Consider the following 16558-nt stretch of genomic DNA (forward strand, 5'->3'; position numbering starts at 1 on the left):
GGTACACGAGGGAACAAAATGAACCACAGGTGGACGTAATCAGTAATTAAGTGGCAGACAAGAGGAAACCAGGGCTGTGTTTAAAATCGCCCCCTATACCCTATTCCCTATATTCACTATTCCCTACATTACTCCACTAATATAGTCCACTTGAAGGAGTGAATAAAACCGAGTGACATAATTTGGATACCAATTGCGTCTGAAGGTCTGTCGCTTTTGCGTAGTTTGTGCTTGCCGTTTAATAATCATTTGAAACTTGGCAAACTGGCAGCTCCAGTAGTAAAATTAAAATATTCATCTTGACCTCTGTCATGGAAACTATCTATGAACCTTAATTAAATCATTTTAAAATGAATTTATACCTGTATGATATTATGCTGTAACCACATTGGACCAGCAGTTTGGAAAATGGATAGATGGATGATTGAGCTAAAGGCGCCATATTCTAGCGGGACGTGGAAATTCATTCAGCGCTACCGTCACGGTGCATTATGGGTATTTTCTAGCCATTGAGCATACATCGGTTGTACACTCATTATTGCGGTGCATTGTGGGATTGAACGAGTGCACTCGGTAACATCCACAATGGTTTCGGACACAACTACAAATGGTATAAGGGGTGATTTCGGATACAAGTCAACTTACAATGACAAGAAACACAGGCAAACAGAAACAGAACCAAAACATATTCATATTCAATTCCAGTATTTAAACTCAAGATGTAAAGTTTTGTGATCCAGCAGTGGGAGCACCCCTTTTTTATTTGAGTGGACCCAGCTTTTCTACAGCCCGCAGTTACAAATGAATGCCTGAGGACTCTTTTCCGGCTCTTTCCTGGGCTATATTCAATGCAGAACCCTCTAGCTGAGTGAATGGATACTGTAGTTGCAGTTGCTAGGAGAAGCTTGCTCAGGCTTGGTGTCTTCACAAGGGCCTCACTGTCTTATCACTCACAGCAAGGGCATGGAAATCGGGAAATAAAAGAGAGTGACATTCTGAGGAAAGAACAAATGTCTTTAATTTCAGGCGTATATAGACCTCTTACAACCTAGAGGGAAAATTCAGTGCAATCGTTTCTGTTTAGCTGTTCCTTACACACCCTTTGCAAACAAAACCAACAGAGGATTTTTATTCACCTGCACAAATATCAATGTGTTTCCTCTGAGCGAGCTTCTCAGGCCTGACATAAAAAAAGAAGGAAGCTTTATTGAGATGTAATTAATTTGCTTGTATTTAAAGGGGATTTGTGTCCTCTCATTGGGAGAGAGGCTTTACACAGTATTATAATCAACAAAGACTTACTAAGAGGCTGAAAGATGCAAAGCCTCCTCAAGTAACAATGGAATCAGGTTGAAATAAGCTTATGCTCACTAAGAGTCAATCCATATTTGGAGCAGCGTTCCGTGAATGGTAGAGTGGTGTTTAATAGTATGAATGAGATCTGAATTGGATTTATTCGGCACTGAATGCTCTCCTTTAATTATGGAATGCCCTTCAGTCCATTAAGTGTGGAATTGGGCTTCATATATCTTGTTAAGCCAGTCAATATGTCAGTATGACTGTGATTATTCAGACAACACAGACACAAATGAACCAATTAAACGTTAAACAATACAGGCCATCTCTAAAACTGTGAAAGAACAAATAGCATACTGTAAAGTACAGTATAGCATAGTGCTATACTAGATATAGATAAGTGCAGTGCAGAAGTAAGCGAGAGACAGACCACTATTTAAAAAATAAATGGTAGAAATCTTAATGCTTTGCAACAGTAGGAATGGAAGCTTTCATCTAAAGGGCCAATCACCTTTTTGATAGGAACACTGCCGGATAGTTTACAGTCTAGAATCCACAATGTGTGTTTGCTTGACCAGTGACTTGACTTGCAGTATAGTGCAAGTTCCAGTACAGTACAATATAGTATTGATATACAGTATGAATGTGTGCATATTTAAGTTTAGTATAGTGAGTCTATGGTGTAGTGTATATATTTTGACAAATGTTTCAATAGTTTTTTTCATTCAAGTTAATGGTTAATACACTGCACTAAACTATACTATACTAGAGTATGCCAAGTTAATTTTTATGTAGAAACAATTGGCACTTTGAAATCAAAGTTATAGCTGCAATGACAGCACTTCCATTAGAAGTGTCACAATCGACGGTAGCAGCACAAAAGAAAGTTGCCAGGATCTAGATGCATCAGCTTCTTTTATTAAACAAACTCAAAACTTTACAAAAGACTAAAGAACCTCTGGAACTTGGAACAGAACAACAATAGAACTGACAATGAACTGAAAGAAAAACAGGGCTTAAATAGACAGTAGAGGGGCCAATTAACTAAACACACCTGAACAGAAATAAACCATAAACCAGTCAGTAACCATGAGGACATACGGAGGAAGACTGAAACTAATTAACAAGCTAGAAAAACCAACCTTGAAACACAGACATGAACAGAATACAACAAAAACAAACATTAAACATGAACAAATAAACTCAAAATGATATTTAAATAATAAATATTTATTTATTTAAGATAAATAAATAAATACATTTTGTTAAAATGCTACAGTATAAACCTGTTATTTAAGATGCCTTACCATATTATGGTGAAAATGACAAGTTCAACATTGCAATATACAGTACGTAATTTCACTGTATAATACAGACAAATTGATGGTTTTTAGAAGCAAACATTATGAATTACCATTTTATTTTATGGTGAAAAATAGAACAGAAAATTATGTTTTGTAAAAATTAGTTTTTTTCTTCTAATTTTTGTTGTCAGTATCACACTGGAAATTATGTTGTGTTTTGCGTGTCATTTTATGTTGTTTAGTTTTAAGTTGCCACTTGTATAATGGTGGCTATTTTAAAGGGTAAAAAGCATATTTAGGTATATTAAAGGTATAGCGGAGGATTTTCTTTTTCCGGGTGGGTAGCCTATACTATTGGTCCACCTAAGTGTCAATCATTCTGGTGATATGTTTACGTAAGGCCGTCGTACGTGCTCGTCCCTATGTAGTTTTCGCTTTCTGGTGTATTATGTGTGATGATGAGTTACGGTTTCAGCCATTCCTTTGAAAATGGCTGAGGGTCGAAAGAGAAAAAATGTATACGAAGTGTATGATAAGAAGAGAAAGGCCGCAGAATATAGAAACAAGACCAGGGCCGGGTTTCCCGATAACGATGTATCTTAGCTCTTAAGAGCGCTTTCTACGTGCAAGGTTACGAACGCTCGCGGCAATTCCACGCGCGTTTCCCAAAAATGCACTTAACATGAACGCGCGAGAACGCGCTCTACGTGCAACTTAAGAGTCGCTGTCCATTTGCGAAGTGCTGAAATCGTCATCTGTAGTGGATTAGCAATCAAGACAATCAAGTCTATATAAAGCACCTACAGGCGGAGGCACTGACAAAATGGCAACAAAAAAAAAGATACCTTTCAAAAAGATTACATTAAAGAGTGCCCTTACTTAACAGGGAGGAAGATGAAGAGGTGGAGGAGGTGGAAGAGGAGGACGACGACTAAGATGGCATGGGACCACAAGGCCAACCAAGAAATCGCCAATAGCCTACATGGCTGGTTTTCGTGCACGTCATTAACAGATTTTTTTGAATTCATCCCTATTTTGCCCAGTCTTTGAAGCATATTTTCCACATTACTTCTTTTATATATTTTTTTGTTAATTCATTTAATTTAGGTGTGTATTTCTATATTTTTCTTCCCTTTTTAATTATTTAATTTATAAATTCATGTAAACAAAAAAACTAGTATAATAAAGTGTACAATAAAGTACAATCAAAACATTATTGCAGTGTGTTAAATCTAGATAAAAGTGTAATCTGCCGGTTGTCCTGCAGGTGTCCTTATAAATCTGTCTTCTTACGATGCACTTGGGGATGTACGATTACTCCAGAGCACTCGTAGTTCTGCGAAGATTTTCAAGTGCTACTTAAGCTACGATGCTTTTGGGAAACAGACCATAATATTAAGATCAGTCGTACGATCGTTTTTACGATCAACTTAGGCTTACGATGCTTTTGGGAAACGCAGCCCAGAGTGATTTTGGGTGAATATTTCACACGCTGGCGTGCGCTAAAAGCACAGGTTGGGCTTCCCACTGATGCCGCAGTCGCGAAGATTCTACTAGACAGGTAAAGTTTGTCATGCTATTTGGAGAAATCCATTTAAAATCACTGCTAGTAAAAGTTAAAGGACAAGTTCGGTATTTTACACTTAAAGCCCTGATTACAGATCGTATCTGATGAAATATAACGGTTAAGATTAAAATTTGGACACATGCTCCTGTCCCGAGAATTTTAGTTTTATTTAGCTTTCCCCCCCCACCCCCACAATGGTTGTCTATGTGCACTGGCAGATTCCTTCCTAAAACACATTAAACTTTCGTTTACAAAGACGTGAAACTCACCGAGTGGTCAGGGGTGTTCACTGATACGGTCCCAAAAAAAAACGCTGAAAAAGATGCTTTCCAACAGGTTTTATCGTAGTGTTTGTCCAACTCCATTGACTTGTATTGAATGTGCTGTGTGAGGTACGATATTCCTCCGCCGCTTCTTCTTCTGCTTCTTCTGTGTATTAAATGAAATGCCAGCGGTTTGCTTGCAATCGGCAAAGGTGCATTATCGCCACCAACTGGTGTCTATTATTCAAGCTCTCAACGGAAGAATCTGGGTGTGACGCGTTTGGCAAAATAGGTCCACAAACGCTAAATAAAACTAAAATTCTCGGGACAGGAGCATGTGTCCAAATTTTAATCTTAACCGTTCTATTTCATCAGATACGATCTGTAAACAGGGCTTTAAGTGTAAAATACCGAACTTGTCCTTTAATGTAAGCGTTCCCTCTCGGGAGCAAATAGAGTGTTGCGCATGTGCATTTTTAAAAAAATTGGAGAGGGCGGGTCTTCTAAAATTAGGGAAGATCCTCCGCTATACCTTTAACATTGTATATGTTACGATTCCTGTTTCGTGTTTCCTTGTTTTGTGTCTTAGGACTCTTAATATGTAGTTCCTTTTCTCATAGTTCCTGTGTTTGCCTGGTTTCCTTAAGCTGCCTTCAAGTGGTATCGGAAACTTCTTACTTTCCTCTTCTGAAGTCGTGATTACGAGCTCATCGCATTCAAATTTTGACTTGAGAGGTCTAGGAAATAACTAGGAAACTACGATTATTCTGATAGCATGTGAAGGCAGCATTAGTCCCTGGTTTGTTTCCATAGTTACCCTCATTAATCTCCATAGCTACCAATCATTTTCACCTGTTCCTTGTTCCAGCCCTTGTTATCTTGTGTATTTAAACCCCTATCTGGATAACATCTTGATATTTTCTCGTTCACTCCAGGTACACATTCAGCACGTCAGACGGGTGCTGTAGCGCCTGCTGGAGAACCAACTGTTTGCTGTTCCGTTCTTGGGACACATCGTCTCGGTGGAAGGGATTCGCGTGGATCTCGCTAAGGTAAGAGCCGTCTCCTGGCCCACACCTGGCAACCGAAAATCACTACAGAGTTTTATCGGGTTTGCTAATTTCTACAGGTGGTTTATCCATAATTTTGGCCAGGTGGCGGCCCCTCTGACTGCATTACCCTCCACAAAGACACCGTTTTGCTGGTCCTCGTCCGCTCAGGCGGCCTTTGATGAACTCAAGAAGAGGTTTTCATCCGCACCTATATTAATTACTCCAGACCCTTCCCGGCAGTTCGTTGTGGAGGTTGATGCGTCAGAGATAGGTGTCGGAGCAGTTCTTTCCCAGCGATCTTCCCTTGACAACAAATTGCACCCTTGTGCATTCTCTCACCGATTGTCTCCCACAGAACGGAACTACGTCATCGGCAATCGTGAGCTGTTGGCAGTGCGGCTGGCTTTGGGGGAGTGGCGCCACTGGTTGGAGGGTGCGGCGGAGCCTTTTCTGGTTTGGACCGATCACCGGAATTTGGAGTAGCCTATATCCAAACCGCCAAACGGTTGAATTCCAGGCAGGCTCGCTGGGCACTTTTCTTCGGTCGCTTTAATTTGACCCTGTCTTAACGGCCGGGTTCCAAAAACGTCAAGCCTGACGCGCTCTCTTGTCAGTTTCCTGTCCCGGAGGACACAACCCCGCCAGACACCATCCTTCCTCCAGGTCGTGTGGTGGGGTCTGTCACCTGGGACATCGAGAGACGCGTCAGGCAGGCCCAGTCGGGGGTAGATGTACCAGAGAGGGTCCCGGCGGGTCTGCTGTTCATTCCGGAGTCGGTTCGGCCGAGGGGTTCTGGAGTGGGGCCACTCGTCCAGGCTGGTCTGCCACCCAGGAGTGAGGAGAATGTTGGCTTCCATCCGCCAGCGTTTCTGGTGGCCGGGCATAGGGGGGGATGTCCGTGGTTTTGTAGTTGCTTGCTCGGCCTGTGCTCAAAACAAGTCCTCTAATTCTGTACCCGCTGGTTTGCTCCAACCTCTCCCCGTTCCATCCCATTCCTGGTCCCACATTGCGCTGGACTTTGTGTCGGGATTACCGGAGTCCAGTGGCAATACGGTTGTCCTTACCGTAGTGGATCGCTTTTCCAAGGCGGGCCTATGCCAATATAAGGGGTTAAATTCACAATAATTTTTTACAGTGGTTTACTAGTGCAGTATGATGTTGTAACCTAATGTAGAAAAGAACACCAACCTCTCTGAAATCAAAGTTGTCCTCTCGTCTATCACAAGGGACAGAATATAGGCCACAGCCAAAGCAATCTGGCATCACTAAACCTTGAGGAGAGCCAAGCGTGACCTCCTCCAGAATGCACCATTGTCCTCCAAGATGGGCTGGATGCCACAGCGCCTCACCTGTAGTGTCCAGTTACTGGCCGAAGTGATCGCTTGACCTTTCTGCTTGTGGCCCGTTCTGATCTCTCATGTTTTATTTACGCTGTTCAGAACCTGTCTCTGTACCCATATACTGCAAAGTGATATTGCATCCTCACGCATAAGCCACAAACAAAAAGGGTGTTTTTAATAGATTTTGGCCCTGCTTTGCTGCTCTGGTTTCAAGCTGAGGGTTCTCAGGTTTCCTAGACGACACAAACAATTAGCGGAGGCCACGGAGGGGAGAGACAGCCTGCTAATTATCCACGGGACCTACTGGAGAACATGGGCACGGATCAACGCTCCAGTCTTCTGCTGGGACCCGCTGCGGCACACAGACAAACACTGATAAGGAATGATTTCATGTACGATAAAAAAATGTTTATTCGTTTATCATTCTGTTTGTGACGTGACACCGATCTGCAGATTCCCATGGTCCGGATCTGCTGCCTGCATGGGCCTGAATATGAATATGAATCTAAATGTTGCAATGAAACAGACATTAGAGACCCCTAAAGGCTTCTTTCCTTACGCAGTTAAACATTTTCCATTCCCCTAATGGTCATTATGTGTTTTAATGGGAGCGAAGACCTGGTAAACTACACCAGATCAGAATCCATCTTCCCGTTTCCCGTTGAGATGAAAGTAAGTGGAAACGGTGATAAATCTTTGGCTGCTTGGAGCCACTCTATAAACAGCTGTACATGTGTGTAGTCAACACATATATAACTAGCATACACTTGTCCTTGTGCAAACCAACCCGTAATGTCCCCAAGCAGGCATTTTTCAACAATATAAATCAACAACATTTTTTTTAAGGCTTGTCCAGCTACTACAGTAAACGGACAAGAGTTTGGGGTCTTTTTAACTGTAATGTGAGACTTTCATTCATCACAACCTCAAATACGGCTCATCTTAGAGTAAATATCTGTACTGTATTAGCAGTCCAACAACAGACTTTTTGAATTAGTGAGGTCAACTTTTTTTTTTTTTTTTTTCAGTATTATTTTGTGACTGCCTAAAAATGGGTGAATTTGGAGATGTTGGACTGTAAACCATTTTAAATCTTTATAGAATTCACATCTTTAAATTGATCCCTTCCAGCAAAAACAAACAAACAAATCAATTAATTAAAATTAAATAAAATAAATGAATGAACACTCATCTATCCATCCTCCAAACCAACTGTCCTATGTAGGGTTGCAGTTGGATAAACATTAAATTGATTTAACATTAAAGAAGAAGAAAAAATTGCACTGACTAGCCAGTATCCAGAACAGTTAGATCTATATTATACTATGTTTTAAATAATCATATAGGCCTAACTTTAATTTCTATGAACATAATGCTAAATGTAAAACAAAATCTGCTAAAAAAAGTTGTATTTTTTTTAGTTGTAAGATATTTGCCTTATGTTGTTACTCATAATTGTTTTATATTAAACCACAGTTTTAAATGTCATATGCTGATACGTAATACTTAAAGGCATTTTAACATTTGGAGCGATTGTGCCACCTAGTGGGGAATATATACTATCAGTACATATCCACACAGCCTACGTCATGCCCCAAACCGATACATGTAAATGCAGTGAAAAAGGTTATAAATAAAACATGAACTGCGTCAAACGTCATGAAATATTTTTGTACAACACATATATTTAGTTTCATACGCCAAAGGGCAAATCAGCCATATGCAGCTGTGCTTTTTAAGCTCTCAATGATTCACAACGTGTCAGTTACAAAGCTCTGGGGATTTCAGTAACGACAATTAATGAGTTTTAGGCTACTCATTTACTTGCAATGCACAAGCATGGGGTTTGATCAGCAGTTGATCAGATGCACTGGGTCAAATGTATGATTCCCATAGTATAAGTGATTATTTTCCAGCAAATGAGAAAAATATCCTTCATAAAAACAATATTTGAAACCCAATTTGTTCTAGGCTACAATTGCTTTGTGTTGGGGGAAACTGTGTGGGAGGAAAACATTAGTATTCATATTTAAGGTCACCAAAATAATGAAAGAGAAATTTGATTTTTACTGGAATTATTAACTTGCAGACAAACATGCTCTTTATCAGTACAGATTTAGATGCTCAATCAACTTTTAGGATTTAGCAAATATATCTTTTTAGAGTTTTTGATCACAATAAAGTCCTAAAAATCATATATGTAAAGTTATATTCATAACACTATGTTCATAAACTATATATTGAAGACAATATTTCATATTTTAAACAGTGTGCCACACTATTCATAAGTTGATTACATTGTTTTCGTTTTTTATGATGAGTGGTGAACCTTTTCCCTCACTTCACTTTTGTATAAATTCCATTGTTTGACCGAGTTTAATGGGCATGTTGACAAGTCTAATTTAGTGAAACAAATATCTAATGTAAAGTGAAACACGCGATCAGTCATTTGAAACCTCAACATTCCAGAGTCTCAGATGAACCTCTATCTCTGCCTGCAACCCACAATATAGCCTTCAGATTGAAGCGTTGTTTCTTATTTCAGTGTGTTTTTTCTCTCTTAATGGAGTGAAATGAGACCTGTGCTAAAGCTGAAAGAGAGAGACAGTGAGAGAGAAAGGGGTTTCTGCTTTAAGAGACTCATTTGTTGCAGAGGCTGAAGTGCACCTCGGACAGGTTCAGTTACTCGTCTCCAGGGTTCTTATACATTCTGGGTGTCTGGACACATCTTTGAATCTGACCCACTTTTTCTCCAACACATTCACTGTCTGACATCAGCCAGCCAACCGGAAGCTGCCAAACTCCAGAATTCAGCAGTTAACTATTTAGTATTCCTCTTTTTTTTATATATATCACAAAATCAATACAGATGTTCAAACAACTGCGAAAACACACACGTGATCCAATTAACATTACATTAAAACAAAAAACTACTGTAATGTTAATGATTTCCTTTATTAATAAAAGCTCATATTTGGTGTATAGCTGAATAATAGCCTAACACAACAAATAAAACTTTCAAACAGCCTTAGGGGAATTTCTCATAAAAGATTATAAGCTGTCCTCCAGCAAAGCATGTTGTACAATAATACCGGAGAATATAATATAATATAATATAATATAATCTTTATATGGCTAATTATAACTAGTTCATTATAAAATCAACCTGGTGTAACTTAAAGATGCACTTTAAGAATCAAAGACCAGTCATATCAGTAGCCACTAAAAGTATTACATAAAGCGTGTCGCCTCATCATGGTGGCTGTTATGTTGAGATCACATGACCAGCCTCACTTTTAGTTGTGGAATAAATTACAGTAATCATGAGTGACAAATACGACTGTCACTGTATGGCAATGGTAACTGAAACCTTGCCTTTGCGTGATGCTTCATCCACACCACTAGATGTCAGAAGTCCAACATCACTGATGACTCAGCGAGGGGGAGACAGACAGACAGGCAAATAAATACCTTGTGCACCTTTACAAAAGCTACTTTAGTCCATTTATTAAATAAAACCGTAAATAAACTTTTGAACGTATTAGATATTTGTGCGGTCTCAGATAACTTTTATATAAATATAGCCTACATAAACACCTGTACTTTCAGAGTTAAACTCAGAGCGTGTAATTATTTTTAGCTTGACTGTTGGTTCATTTAGAAAGGATTTGTCTGATTGGTCTAATCTTCCTCAGTAGGTCTCTGGCACAGGAAGCATTAGCACAACTTGACATCCCATTTAGCAGTAGGGGAATGCAAGTGCTCTGCTCAGGAGTTGGCTGATGTAGCCGTATTAATCCTGGTCCTAGACCAGCTTTGTTGTTACTCATTATAATTTAGGAGCAGAGATGCACATCCAAGATCAGTCTGAGCTTTATTGTTCCTAAATAGTTTCCACCCAAAGCACGTAAAATGCCAAAACAGAGGGAATGGAACCGAGTGTGCTGTTTACTGCATAACGCTCAGTATACAAACAGTGTCCAGTATAGAATAAAGGCCCATTCACATCAAAAACAATAACTATATATGCATCCACACCAATGTAAGTGTTTATTTTAAAGGGATAGTTCACCAAAAAATTTAATTTGCTCACCCCCAAGCCATCCTTTGTGTATATGACACAATTACCAAACACAGTTATATAAAACAATATCCTTGCTCTTCCAAGCTTTATAATGCAGTGAGTAGATCCATCCATCCATCCATCCATCCATCCATCCATCCATCCATCCATCCATCCATCCAAAAAGTAATACGACCGGCTCCAGGGGGATAATAAAAGCCTTCTGAAGTGAAGGAATGCATTTTTTAAAGAAAAATATCCATTTTTATAACTTTATAAACTATATTCACTGGCTTCTGGTAACGGACGTCTGCGAGTCTAGTTCCGGCAGAAGTGTGACCTCTGACCCGACACATGAGTCGGGTCAGAGATCACTCTTCTGGTGGAAGGAAACCTTTAAAAAAAAAAACCACACACATTTCATGATTCCAATTTAATAGCAAGTCATTGCACTGGAATGCTGAGTGTTGTTGAATGCTGTATGTTTTGGAAAATGAAATAGGTAACAGATTTTCTATGAATAAAAACCCTTGCGAAAAATATGTTTTCTCAATCTTTTGATCGACATATACTTAAAGTTATAGTTAAGTATTCCAAGTATACTTGGCTTGTAGTTGTGTTTATTATCTATTACTAAATACTTTTCCCACATAGTTTTACATACTGTCTTTTACAGTAAACTTACATTGTTTGAAAATATTGATTTATAAAGAAAACTATCAGTAGGCCTATCTATACAGTACGTTCACTTGTAGTATAGTTGCAGTACAAACGAAAAACTTAGCTGTAAACTAGTTGTGTAGGTTACTCAGTTTACTGTTATACTTAAAGTATACTTAAAAAGTATACTTTTATACTCCAACAAAAAGCAAGGCCAACTTATTTTTCGTAAGATTTCATTTGCTTGGATTACAACCAGTTTCCCAATCCCTCCATATTCACCCGTGATTGAGTGAGCTTTGTGCAGGTGCGTCTCATCTCACCCATGCATGAAATGCCACAGTGGAGACACACGCTCCAGTGGAATAAAGCTTGTAACAGGATGAACAGAACAAAGTTTTAATGAAATCAATTGCGTTTACTAGACACAACAAAACAGAGCATGACGCTGCATTAGGTTATACTAAAGTCCCCCTGTGGTGAAAACCAAGCTTTTAATGTTGTTTACATGTCATGTGGTGTTTTTAATATGCTTTAAGAAAAAAACATATGCATATTCATAAGTCCACACAATTGTTGAGTATGTTCTCAATAAAACGGCAGTGAACCAAAGACAATCTCAAAATATCGTTGAAATCGTTGGTGTTTCTGACATATAATATAACCATGTAACCAATCAGGTCGAAGTGTGATCGTCAACGAGTGGAGGCGCGGCTCATTTGCATATTCATAGAACCACGTACACTAAATGAGGCAAGGGTGTAGAGTTACATTCAAGCTACTTTAAGGCATGGCAAAAAAATAAAACGTTTAAATATGTAATTTTGAGGTGAGTTTTAAGGGATAAAATGATTGACTACAGGATTGACTTTAACAATCACAAATGTTTGCATGATCTCTCTTCCAGTTAGGCCTCAGTTCAACAGCCTATTTGAAAAAGGGAAAGAGGGGTCTTGTAATGCGAGGGTCTGTAACTGCGAGGTCCTGTCTAGGTATTCAGCTCATGCCAAGAGTCCCGGAAGCTGGCAGAGAGGGTGAAATTACAGCTCTGACAAGCTGACATTTTCAGCTCTCACTGAGCACTGGTTTCTCGGCTGCACCTTAGACATTACTGAACAACTCACATTCCAATAACTGCTGGACTATCAAAACAACAATCTGCTCACCGGGGGCCACCATTCTTGCTTTACTTCAGATATACTGTACGTTTTGAAGTACAGGCTGTGTGATCCGCCATGCTGGTTGAACAGAATGAGACGGCTGTGAACCTCGAGTCGATATTTCGGGTGATTACGGGATACTGAATTGGTCTGGCTCCAGTTTGCATGTGGGATTTGGAGAGGAATTTGCAAGGTCACTGCTAGAGTATTATTGGCTGCTTTTTGATAGCGTGTCTTGAAAGTAAATCAGCATAAATCCATGACCTCTGCCCCGCTGCTAGAATGAAGGGGAAAATATTGGGAGTTTCTTTTAAAGAATAGACTTCTTAAAACACACTTTCTTTGTCAGTTTATTGTTATTTTTATTATTATGAAAGTTATATACACTGCATATCAATTCCCCAACCCCCTATAATAAGGTAACTTCATAGCTAGCATTTTTATGCATCCTAAATACACAAAATAATTACACATTACTGTAACTTCATAGCTTTTTATCTACACAAAATTTCACATTATTTTCACACGTTTTGCCCAATGTGACTGAATTACTTTATATTTGACTTTAATTGCTTTAAATATTCTGCCTGCAAGTGAATTTTGCTTGGTCCTTTTTTTTTCACCACACATATTCTCAAGGTCTTGAGTGACTGCTTTCTACTAAGTAAACAAGTGCTGTAAATTACTGTAAAAGAAAATTTTATTACAGTAGGTACAAAACTGCTGTTTATGGTGCAAATGAGTAAGTAAGTAAGTAAGTAAGTAAGTAAGTAAGTAAGTAAGTAAGTAAGTGAGTATGTGTGTGTGTGTGTGTGTGTGTGTGCGCGTAAGTAAGTGAGTGTAAGTAAGTGAGTGAGTGAGTGAGTGAGTGAGTGTGTGTGTAAGTAAGTAAGTAAGTAAGTAAGTAAGTAAGTAAGTAAGTAAGTAAGTAAGTAAGTAAATGAGTGTGTGTGTGTGTGTGTGTTAGTAAGTAAGTGAGTGTGTGAGTGAGTGTAAGTAAGTAAGCAAGTAAGTAAATGAGTATGAGTATGAGTGTGTGTGTAAGTAAGTAAGTAAGTAAGTAAGTAAGTGAGTGTAAGTAAGTGAGTGAGTGTGTGAGTGTAAGTAAGTGAGTGAGTGTAAGTAAGTAAGTAAGTAAGTAAATAAATGAGTGTGTGTGTGTGTGTGTGTGTGTGTGTTAGTAAGTAAGTGAGTTTGTGAGTGAGTGTAAGTGAGTGAGTGTGTGAGTGAGTGTAAGTAAGTAAGTAAGTAAGTAAGTAAGTAAGTAAGTAAATGAGTATGTGTGTGTGTGTGTGTGTGTGTGTGTGTGCGCGTAAGTAAGTGAGTGTAAGTAAGTGAGTGAGTGAGTGAGTGAGTGTGTGTGTAAGTAAGTAAGTAAGTAAGTAAGTAAATGAGTGTGTGTGTGTGTGTGTGTGTGTGTGTGTGTGTGTGTTAGTAAGTAAGTGAGTGTGTGAGTGAGTGTAAGTAAGTGAGTGAGTGAGTGTGTGAGTGTAAGTAAGTAAGTAAGTAAGTAAGTAAATGAGTATGAGTATGAGTGTGTGTGTGTGTGTGTAAGTAAGTAAGTAAGTAAGTAAGTAAGTGAGTGTAAGTAAGTGAGTGTGTGAGTGTAAGTAAGTGAGTGAGTGTAAGTAAGTAAGTAAGTAAGTAAATGAGTGTGTGTGTGTGTGTGTGTGTTAGTAAGTAAGTGAGTTTGTGAGTGAGTGTGAGTGAGTGTTTGAGTGTAAGTAAGTAAGTAAGTAAGTAAGTAAGTAAATGAGTATGAGTATGAGTGTGTGTGTGTGTGTGTGTGTGTGTGTGTGTGTGTGTATGTGTGTGTGTGTGTGTGTGTGTGTGTGTTTGTTTGTGTGTGTGTGTGTGTGTGTGTGTGTGTGTAAGTAAGTAAGTAAGTGACAAAAACTTATGGGCAAAAACAAGTCAATACATAAAAGGCATATGAAAAGTAGCACAAATAAATGATCAATATCACGATAAACTTACTTTTAATGTGATTCTCATATAGCAAAAAGAAAAAAGTGAGGGGAATACATACATTTTAGTAAACATCAACTCCTGGTCACATACAAGCCCATTGACACACCCACAGACACAATACACCTAGTAATGTTTTCACAATCAGACAACTAGTTATGGTCCAGGGCTCAAAAGCATTGTAAGACTAAATAGACCGTAGAACCATTGCCAGTCTCTAATATGATCAACTCTTTACTTTTAAGAAACACAGCCCTTTTCTGGATGAAGATTGGTCAATAACCTGCTTTACAACACATTTAACTACATGCCAATACAGAACAGTTCCTTATCCGTGATATGGATCAAGATGTATTTAATTCTGACGGTGACTCTTCACCCTAATAAACCTGACGCTTGATTGTACAGTCAAATGGCTCAGACTTAATCAGAAGAGGCTCTTGTGTCCTCTAATCCTCTAGTAACCCTCTCTACAGCAGCTGTCAGCTGTCACAAGCAGCACCGAGTCCACTTCAGTCGCCACACCTTCCCAGCATGCACCCCTCCCCATAGCTCAAATATTTGTCAGTGTTACTACTCCAACACTTCACTGGAAATGGCCCAAACATTCAAAACACCACCAATGGGCTCTTGGGTTAATCCGAAACTCAAGGAAATGAGTAAACACCATTTACCGTCCTGGACTCCAATGATCTTTTAGACTTTTTAAACAAGGGTTAATTTTAAAATATCAAAGCATTATCATGAATGTTGACTATAACAAACAAAATAACGTTCAAATCTGCACTCATTCACACATTAAATGGTTACATTGAAAAAAGTTAGATGTTTCAATCATCAATTGATGATTCGGATGTAAACAAACCATAAGACTCTTTTAAGACCCGTCAAGCCATGGCCTGTCTCATCCACTCACCAGTTCCTCAGTTACCCAAACTGCTTAACAAAAATGACAAAACATACTTACTTTTTTGCCATAGGACGCCCCCATGCTGAGACTTTGGGGTGGGATGAGGTTGCTGTATGTCCGTTAGGCCCAGATTTCAGAGATTTCCTTCCTCTACTCTTCTCCTCGACTTGATCCGTGTCCACTTGGGCTCCACCAGGGAGGGAAGGAGGAAGGGAGGGAGGGGGTGAAGACAGAAAAACCCTCTCGCTCTCCCTGGCAGATCAGACGTGGGGTAGTCTGGCAAAAGTGACTAGTTGGGTTAGATTATAATGACTAAGTCTCTCCGACATTCTTTGGCTTGAGAAAAAGGACCAGCTTGTAAACTTGAGGTAGCTAATTTGTCATCTTGGGTTTCTTAGCTTTAAACAAACTGGAATCAAACCGAGTCAGAGTAAAGCAGAGCATCCGTGGCACCTGTTACTCCGCTTTCCTTACAGGATTTATACACTGCCCCAAGATTATGCTAATTGGTGGTGACAGAGAAGGAAGTCTTGGGAAAGGCTCATGGTGGGATGGACTCAGGATAACTGTCAGAATTCAGGGAAGGGTTCTGATTTTTGTCGGGATTATCAAGGCATTGGTGGTCTGCTTTGTTTTTACATATGGAGAAATGTGCAATGTCCTCTACTTTGGGAATCCAGCCATGACCCAAGAAAGTGAGCCAGTCTAATCACATTCTAATCACATCAATGTGATAAAATAACATTTTATATGAGTTATTTTGAGCTATGTTATTTTCATTTTCATGTCCGTCATGTGCCGTAATACATTTTAAAAGGCTGATTTGTTTGCTTTTTTATGCAATAGAAATAAAAAAATAAAACAATTAACCACTTAATTTTATAATTTAACTATTTAATTTTAGACACAAGACTGACACTGCAAGTGCGATAATGATTTTAGACAACAGTTTAATAAACAAGTGGTATGTTCATA

The 16558-nt window shown here is 39.1% G+C and overlaps 1 protein-coding gene across 1 annotated transcript in view; it reads right to left on the bottom strand.

Moving 5' to 3' along the window:
- LOC306990737 (protein FAM107B) overlaps positions 1–16074 on the bottom strand; it is a 38066-nt gene extending 21992 nt beyond the window's left edge. Inside the window, exon 1 of the mRNA XM_079597958.1 lies at positions 15641–16074. Coding sequence (XP_079454084.1) covers positions 15641–15664 — 24 coding nt within the window. The 5' untranslated portion in view covers positions 15665–16074. The remainder of the gene's footprint in view (positions 1–15640) is intronic.
- Positions 16075–16558: the final 484 nt, after the last annotated feature.

The sequence above is a fragment of the Phoxinus phoxinus genome (genome assembly GCF_949152265.1).
Source record: "Phoxinus phoxinus genome assembly, chromosome: 22".
Classification (NCBI taxonomy): Eukaryota; Metazoa; Chordata; class Actinopteri; order Cypriniformes; family Leuciscidae; genus Phoxinus; species Phoxinus phoxinus.